The sequence below is a fragment of the Apis dorsata genome, unplaced genomic scaffold (assembly GCF_000469605.1).
Source record: "Apis dorsata unplaced genomic scaffold, Apis dorsata 1.3 scaffold_99, whole genome shotgun sequence".
Lineage (NCBI taxonomy): Eukaryota > Metazoa > Arthropoda > Insecta > Hymenoptera > Apidae > Apis > Apis dorsata.
The window spans coordinates 1,931,269-1,940,299 of record NW_006263397.1 but is presented as its reverse complement, the minus strand read 5'-3'; the positions used below and the strand labels follow the sequence as shown (position 1 = coordinate 1,940,299).

Sequence of the window (9,031 nt, the reverse complement as noted above, 5' to 3'; positions counted from 1 at the left end):
ATATATATATATATATCGAATACTATATCTACCAAGAAGATCACTCGATTACCCCTTCGATTATTTTCGAACGGTCCCTTCTTTAATTTACGACGTATACGTAAGTTTACAAGGTTTTCTAGGAATTCATCGATTGCTGTTTAAATAGATAAAAATTGCACGAATGCTTCCACAATAATTCCAAATTAGATCTTTATAGGAAGATCGAACAGAAGAAATCGGAATAATCAATTAATTATCCATTTTGCGGATCATCGATCGAGAGAGAGAGAATTTTAATTCCTAGGGAAAAGGATTAGAAGTTGGGGCGTTATCGCGGATGTCTCGCGTGTCGCGAGGTCGTAAGCGGCGCTTTTCCAATTTGCGTTAAGCACGGTGGCGAGCGGTACGTAACAACACGCCTCGCGTTCGCCAAACTTTTTGTCGTGGAGGGGAAGGACATGGTTATCGCCGAATCGATCGCACCGTCTCGTTCACGGTATCCACAGGTGAACATCTCCCTGCTCGCGAGGGAGGATATACTCACGGCATATGCATATATCGGGGGCTGATTTCAAGAACACGGACGAGCCAACGTAATTTCCTCTAGTCTCTGTTTTTAAAGCGGTCGTAAACCGGCTCCGCCTGTCGTAAATTTAGCCTCTCTCCCTCTCTCTCTCTCGGTTCTATACGTGTTTGTTATATAGCGAGAAAATTACAGGTGGAGAAGAACTCCTTTGACCGTGCACGGCCTGCCACCGCAACGCATCTTCTCTATCCATATCGAACACATTGAATTAAATAATACGTAATAAAGGGATCGGATAGCGCGTATCGATAGATGCAGATTCGATTATCATTGCAGCTTTAGTAAGGAGGAGATAAGGAGAAACACTCTCGCCATAACTTGTAACTTATTTTAACACGAACCTTCCTCCGTTTCGAGAAATATTCCACGGCACGGGATATAATGTTTTCCCACAATCCAGGGGAGGGATCTCTCTGGGATCCAGCTTGCACGATACGGTGTTTCGAGGATCCTCGAGAAGGGATCACGCGATCCGTAATTTCCTAAAAAAATTTCCCCCTCTCCTTTTTTTCTTCCTTTCTTCTTTTTTTCTCCCATCACGAAGGTTTTAACGGAGATGAATTACACTCACGTGAATTTTCGTTAATCGGATTATTCCCCCGTTCGACGGGGGAAGGTGATGGCAAAACGATTCTAGTTCAGGTTTATAAATATGCGAACGGAGAAATTGCATTTTCTTGGAGCGATCGAGAACCCCTCGATAATTCTTTGCTATTCAACGCGATAAGAAGATAGATAGAAAAAAAAATATTATCGAAGATCCCCCTTTGAAATTGATAGATAGAATTTTGTATCACATGTTGATCAACAAGTGTGAACGAACAAGGATAAATTTGATAAAGAGCTTTTACACGGAATTTTGATAAAATTTTAGAAACGCTGAATTCGATCCTCCGACGAGTTAAATCGATTTCTAATCTCTAAAGATAGAGTAGAAATAACAATTTATGTATGATCACGCGCGTGAATCATCCTATCCTCTGACTTGCCAAAAGTTTGAAACTTCTGTTTCCAACGTAACGTTTCCAAGTTAGCTCCCAACTTTCGGTTTAAATGATATTATCGATGATTATTCTCTAATTATTGATCGACGAAACAAAAATTTTCGAAACGAAAGAAGACACGGTTGAAAAAAATTTTCAACGGTATCTCGACTTTTTCCAGGAATCGAGCAGTGCATTATGTGCGCGTATTTCAATCCCGATCGCTCTGATTTATCTCAATTTCATTAAATTCTAATGGCCGCCGGCACGTGAGACGATCATTTTATCGCGCCCATATATCCGCTAGGCTCTGACCATCCTTATATCTCTCGAAGACAAAGTACGCGGTATCAGAAATGCATAGCAACGTGCACCAGCATACAGTAGCAAGACCGCGACATTAATAATTCATAGCGGCGCGAAAGGGGGAGGGAGGGAGGAAAGAGTTAAGCTTTGGGGAATTATAAATATTTAGATCGTTCTCGAGATCGCCGCGAAGAAATGTTAGAAACGCTGAAAACGCCGTTTCGTATATACCCCTTTTTCTTCTCCTTCTCCTTCTTCCCTCCCCCCCCTTATTTCTTCCTCCAAACCACCGCGCCGTTTATATCACACGCGCGTGACTCTATTTTCTTATACTCTCCCTCCCCGTCTCGTCGATTTTTCTCCCCTTCCCTCCCTCCTCTTCTATCCACGTTTCCGCGAATTTTGTCCCGCGAACGATGCTCCTTCGAGGGGCATCGATTTTCCAGGAAAAAGGGGGAGATTGCCGGGATATTAAAAATCGGGAACAACCCGACGATGAACGGCGGCTGTTGTTCGCCGTTATCGAGTGCAACGATCGATGGTCCGCGGAAAAGACTCTCGAGCGGATTGATCTCGTGGACGAGGAAGAAGAGAGAGAGAGAGAGAGAGAGAGAGAGAGAGAAGAAATTGAAAAAGGAAAAAAGAGAAAAATAGGAAATGGAAGAATGGTGCATTGTGAAGGGGACGTGGAATTTCAGCGGGATAGGATTATCGAATTGTGCGTGGAAACGATCGTTCCCTCCGCGCAAAACACGCGTTTCGGTGCGTGGGATCGAGTTCTTTGCGGTGGGAGTTCTTTTTTTTTTTATTGTTACTTTACTAACAGCCACTGTTCAACCCGTTCACGCGCGAAATGGAAACGTATCTTAGAGACAGCCTTTAAGAGAGGCTCTTGTCAATCCATTCTTTCCCGTGCTCTTGTTTTTTCCGCTCACCTGTCCGGTATTCAGTCGATCGATTAACGGTAGACGCACAGTTATACCTCTCTTACCTTGCGCTGTAATTATTTTCTCTCGGATACAAAAATTCTCGTGCATTTAATTTATCGAGAGGAATCGAGACATCGATCGATCGAAGAATTATAAAGAGGTTCGCGTGCGCGAATATTTCTTCATCTAAATCTAAAAATATCGAATAAAAAAGGAAGCATATTCTGCGAGTTATAGTTAAGTATTTCTCAACGGAGAAGGAAGATAGATTTCGATAGATTTCAAACTATTTTAAATTTATAACTATTGCGTGACGAAGAAATGGATCGAATAGATTTCCTAGATGGTCGAGCCATAGCTAGAGAAATCGTCAATCCACCCCCCTTTCTTTCTTTTTAATCCTCTCCACGAATCCACCGGTTGGCTGGCTCGGTCTCCTCTCCCCTTCTCGATAAGTTGCAGCGTTCACGCGACCTCTCTTATTTCCTGACCCCCGGCGGCCTTGACCTAGGCCTTCTCCCGCGGGGGTCGATCAATCAATGAGAGGAAGACTGGCGCAGGCTGACATCGACTAATTGCGTAAATGGCCCCGATAGCAACGGTCTCGTTTCTCTGCCTTTTCGCCTCAACCTCGAGTCGCGAGAGCTCGCTTCCATGAAAATTTTCCTTTTCTTTTTTCCCTCTCCCTTTCTTTTTTATTTTCCGCATCGATCGATTCTCGCCTCTCGACACGAGAGGCAGAAATCGGATCGATATTTGCGACGACAACAGATTGTGAATCGTTGTTGAATCGGGATAGGAGGTAGAGGGGGAGGGATAAAGAAGGAATTGCATCGCTCGTAAACGGTAACAAACGATCCGTGCAGGAATTAACCGGTACAATGCGACGCTGATTACGCGACGTTGAAGTTCAGAACTAGAGGTAGAGTTACAGAGCTTTCGATTGTTTATTGCGTAATGGTTCGATCGACGATAATCCGCTGGCGGCACCGCGGCCGCGAGGAGAAGTGCTTCCCTATTAGCCTTAGGTTACGTTGCCGAGCGTGTGTTACCTTTGCCTCGGATGGATATTAAGCCGATCGATGACGATTAACCCATGGAGTAAATTGAAATTCAATAAGCGGCCGCCACTCGAATCGATGGAGGTAGAGAGAAACGTCTCTTTCGAAAATGGCGGCTCCTTTCCAAGATTTTCGAAAGGAATCGTGCGAGAATTATTTCGAGAATGTAATAATATTTTTTTTAGTTTGATCGAACGTATACTGATCGATATTTTATATTTACCAGCCAATTTGCCAACTTGTTCGGCGATACAAAGGAAGAAGATAATGCATATCGAGGAAAAGGCGCGTATCTTCGAAGTTGCAATGTCAACTTGGTTGGCCCGTTTTTGATAACAATTAATCTTTTATTTCTCGGTTAAAATTGTTATGCTTGCGAGCATAATAGAGTTTGAACAAAAAAGAAGAAGAAAAGAAGGAGGTCTTTGAACTTGATAAAGCTCGCTCTATAACCTGTGTCACTCGATAACCGAATACATTCTAACGTAACGATTAATTATCATTTATTAACGGTCAACCGTTAATATTTCTCATTCATGTAAGCGCGGCGTAACATCGTTACAACAACGTTACGTAACGCCGATACGAACAAGGCTCTCGAACCAACGATAAAAGTTTTTTTTTTAACAATTATTGCCTCTAACGTGTTTTTTTCTTTTTTGTTCCAGACGTCCAATGGATTAACGTCGCGACGTGGCGGTGAACAGGAGAGGCAAAGGACAATCCCGTTCCAATTTGGAATTTCGAAGACGTTTCAGCGTTAGGAATCGTTCGTAACGATGTAAAGAACAATGTAACACCGTTGCCGTTGCCAGATAACCGCAACACACGTGTGGAGAATATTAAAAAAAAAAAAAAAGAAAGAAAGAAAGAAAGAAAAAAAAAAGAGAAAGAGAAAGAAAGGCGGAAGAGAGAGAGAGAGAGAGACAGGAAACGAGAGGGAAGGATAATAATCGGTGAAGGAAAAGCGACGCGATCGATCGGCTCCTCAAAAGAAGCGCCCGATCGATCGTTTCCTTTCGAAGGTGCGCTCGTTTAGGATCAACCTGGCTTTCTTTTTCTTCTTTTCCTTCGATAGTTCCATGGAACGAAGTTGAACGGTGCTAGATCGCCACACGATCGCTCGACAGTCGACACCGCCTACTTTCTATCGCCCTGAAACGACTCCCGAGGTGCACCGCCGGTAAAATCCTCGAGAAACGAGTTTTACGGCCGATTCTCACTGTGAAACGCGACGAAACGACCGTAATTATCCGAGGATAGTACCGTGAGCCTTTCTTTCCCATTTTTTCCCCCCATTCTCTTTCTTTTTCTTTTCTTCTTCTTTTTTTCTTCTCCGCTTTCCTCCTTCCTTTCTTTCCTTTGTTCACTGGCTTTCTAGGAAGGGGGAAGGGAATCTACTAGTGGAAAAAAATACGATGATCGATCGACGGTAAAAGAGGATCGATTCTATTAACCCTTAACGGAACGTGTGACACCTTTGTCGCGACAATTTGTAATTTTATCATAGTGCGTGTCTTCTATCGAGGCTTGATTGTACGAGGTCTCGTCTTAACGTGCCAATTTTTCTCTTCTTCGATTTAATCTCTGGAAACTCGCTCGCCTTTCAAATTATCCATTTTATTTCGCTTGATCATGATTACATAACGTGTGCAAACATTTGCCCGCTTATTTGAGAAATATATATATATATTTTCGATGGAAAATGTTAGCTCGAATAAATAGCTCGACAAACCATCTGCTCTACGATTCATACTTGCCCGATAAGATTAAGATTCGTCAAACAATTCGACACCGAATGCTTACGTGTGGCGATCTTTGCGAATCGTTTTTGTTTTTTTTTTTTTTTTTTCTCTCTCTTTTTTTTTCCCGATTCGTTTCGAACCGATCGTTTCATCTTGTTTTGCAGCTTTGTTACACGGTGTTAATCGCGGAAGCTCAAGAGCCCGAACGAGCGAGGACAAAACGAGAAAATCCGAGGGAAACTACTCGACTAACACCGAGTCACCCTTGTATCATAAGCAGATTAGATTAGATTAAATTAAATACCGAACGCTTCTCGCTTGTCGTTAGAATCACGACGAACGAACTTGTACATCGTATATATACGTGGTGTAGCCTGAGGTACGGCCATAAACAGAGAGAGAAAAAGAGATAGAGAGAGAAAGAATTGAAGTGATACATTTAAATATATATATATATATATATATATAAAATATAAATATACATACACGAGTAAAATCAAGAAGGGAAAGTAAGACGAGATGTACAGAGATCCGAACAGTTCCTCGGGAAGCGGCACCTCCACAAAGGACGACGAGGTCGAGATCGTTAGCAGATTTTTAGCGCCTTTGTGCGCGAGAGATGAAGCTGCCAGAAACATCGCCTTGGCGGCGGCCAGGAACACGGTCGAGGGATGGCTCGGAGGGGTTGGTAGTCCGAATCATTCGGACGACACCGGTGAGATGGAGGATTCGGAGAATCTGGGGGGGAAGTTCAAGAGCCAGGATGGAAGGTGAGTGTTCTGACGTGTGAAAAAGGCATCGATGTAATAAATATATTGCATGCGTCGATATTTTATCGTTTCCTATCATTTCTCGTTCAGCTTTGCGATAAGTATATGCGGTAATGCAGCGAGATACGTGTTATGTGATGAACTTGAATCGATTCATTTCATATTATTAATTTAAATCGTGCACATATGTACGTTTCGAGTCTAGATTTTGTAACAGTGTTGCATAACGTGTGAACGAGTTATCTTTGTTTATTGTCTTGTTTCGATGGGTGTAAAGTATATGTAATAAATATATATATATATATATATTTATTTATTTATTTGAAAAGAAAACACTGGTCCAAAATTATTACTCGATGTAGATAGGAAAAGTTGATTAAATGAGAAAACGCGTGATTATTTTTCTTTATTCTGATTTTTAAAAAAAAAATAATGAAATGATGAAATATTCCCATCGTATATCATAATGTCTATAAATTTCCAGCGTTCGACCGTTAAGATCGTTGGTATTAATAATTTTCTTGGAATTCAATCTTTATTTCTTCTTATCGTCTTCGAAAGGATGAAAAAAAAAAAAAGAAAAAAAAAAACTTATGAATAATAACATAGTGGCGCGTATGTTTCAACGTATATATTATATTGAAAAGATTTATTCACCGATATAATAACAATCAATCAGGGTTGGTACCGACCGATCAGAGAGAAGAGTCTGGCTCGAATAACAAGCGAATCGCATTTTCCATTCACTTCCGCACGAATTTTTCTCCTGACCTTTTATATCTTAAGTTTTCGCGAAGCTCTAATAGACACTTCATTTCACCTTTCACGCGAAGATACGACATGAACATGGAGCGATCACCGACCAAGTCGGCACCGAAGAACGTCCAGCCTCCTCTCCAGCAGCCTCTGCTTCAAGACACGTTCAGGACGGAGGGTTTCTTTCCTCAGAGCGTCACCGAGAATCCCGCATTCCTCGAAGATACCAGCCTCGACTGTTCCGAGAGATATCCGTCGGGCTCGTTCGATTGCGTGGACGGGCGTCTTGGAAACGAAACGGGCTACGGTACACCGAACGAGAGGCGAAGATACGCGGCCGACGTGGACAGTTACAGGTCCGGCCACTCGACGTCGTCCGACGAGGGGAAAGGTTTCAAGATCGATTCTCAGGACAGGTGTCTAAGGTTTAAGGACACGTCGGAGGCGCGATTCGGGTCGAGCAGCGAGAGCGAGAGGAAATACCTCGGCTCGTCCTCGAGCGAGAGATTGAACGAGGCGTGTCTGGAGGATAGGCCCAGAGCGAAGAACTACGTGAAGGTGAAAGGCGCGAAGCAGAAGCAGCTCGAGGATGACGAGCTTGACTCAGATATAAGGATATACGGGAAGAGCCCGAAATTCGACGAGAACTTGGGCGCGAATTTCGACCGGAGGAATTTGAACTTCCGCCCGAAGGGCGGCGACATCCTGCCGCGGGAACGACTCTGTTACGACAGTGTGGACGATGTCTCTTTCGACGAGACCGAGATGACGATCAGGAACCGGGACGGGGTTGTGTTCAACACTCTGGACGGTTTCGAGAACGAGAACGCCAATGAGATATATCACAGGCAGGACGACAATCGTGCGGAGGACACGAAGTTGAAGAATTTCGAGATCTATCAGGATGAGACGTTGGACGATGGCAGGCTTCGTACCGCTCGTGTCGAGTTGCCGCAAGATTATTTGAGGAAAAACGAGGAACGGAAGTTCAGCGCTGGACAGATCAAGAGACCGCTCTCCCAGGACGAAGATGTCTCTTCGAAGAGTGGCAGGGTGTTGGAGAGTCCTGACGTCACGCCCGGGGATGTTGGTAGGATGCTTAATCTGGGAAATGCCCTGGATGGGCCGAGGCAAGCCCAGGCGAATAAGTATTTGAGCCTGGTGACGTTGCATCTACCGGTGATATTGAGGCTTAGCGTGAACTGCCCCTTCCAGAATGTTAGGATCAAGTGTGCGGAGATTCTGGAGATGGTTAAGGTGAGCGTATATTAAATCTTTAATTACGTACGTGGTACGTGGTAGGATTGGTTCCCGGTGTACAGGCATTTACAATGCAAACTTAAATTGCCTATAACTTGAAAAATAAATATCAACGTAATATTTTTGCATTCATTCTCTTGATGTATAAAATAGTGATAAATGTATATGAGATGCACACGTGTAAAGTTTTTATAAAGAACTGAAAAACTATCATAATGATTTTCCGATAGTATATTTTATGCATCAGAGTTTGATTACTTCGAGTTGATGGAGTTATTTTAATCATCTATTTATGTAACAACGTTGAATCATGGTCTAAAAATATGCGTTAGCCATTTTTTTTGATTTGCTCATTTTCTATGGTGTTGAAAACATATCCCCCTTCCCTTCTCTATTAGCCGCGTTGGTGCGCTATTTGTGTTCTCTTCGTTTTGGAACTTGTTTTTTATTATAATCAATAACACAGCCTACCATGTATAAAGCCTGATCAATAGTTGTTCTCTGTATGACTTACGTGAGATACATAATTGATTGTAAAACTGAAGTTCAGCTGCATTAAATATTTTTTTTATCATGATGAGTCATAGATTTCTCTTTTATATTTTTTTATAATACATTGCTCGTTTTATTTTGTGAATAACAGAGAAAAAATC

At 42.6% G+C, this 9,031-nt stretch overlaps 1 protein-coding gene and 1 long non-coding RNA gene across 6 annotated transcripts in view; both read left to right on the top strand.

The window, feature by feature from the left end:
- LOC102678621 overlaps nt 1-6,028 on the top strand; it is a 19,649-nt gene extending 13,621 nt beyond the window's left edge. For 4 of the 5 annotated variants that reach the window (XR_004149888.1, XR_004149891.1, XR_004149890.1 and 1 more), the window contains exons 2-3: nt 4,516-4,628; nt 5,757-6,011. This is a non-coding gene — a long non-coding RNA (uncharacterized LOC102678621). Of the gene's footprint in view, nt 1-4,515; nt 4,873-5,756 lie in introns of all 5 variants that reach the window. The other variant, XR_421224.2, reaches the window with a different exon arrangement.
- Nucleotides 6,029-6,069: 41 nt separating this feature from the next.
- The window catches only part of LOC102678389 (sestrin homolog), a 140,092-nt gene continuing 137,130 nt past the window's right edge, over nt 6,070-9,031 (top strand). Inside the window, exons 1-2 of the mRNA XM_006612210.1 lie at nt 6,070-6,362; nt 7,196-8,375. Coding sequence (XP_006612273.1) covers nt 6,112-6,362; nt 7,196-8,375 — 1,431 coding nt within the window. The 5' untranslated portion in view covers nt 6,070-6,111. The remainder of the gene's footprint in view (nt 6,363-7,195; nt 8,376-9,031) is intronic.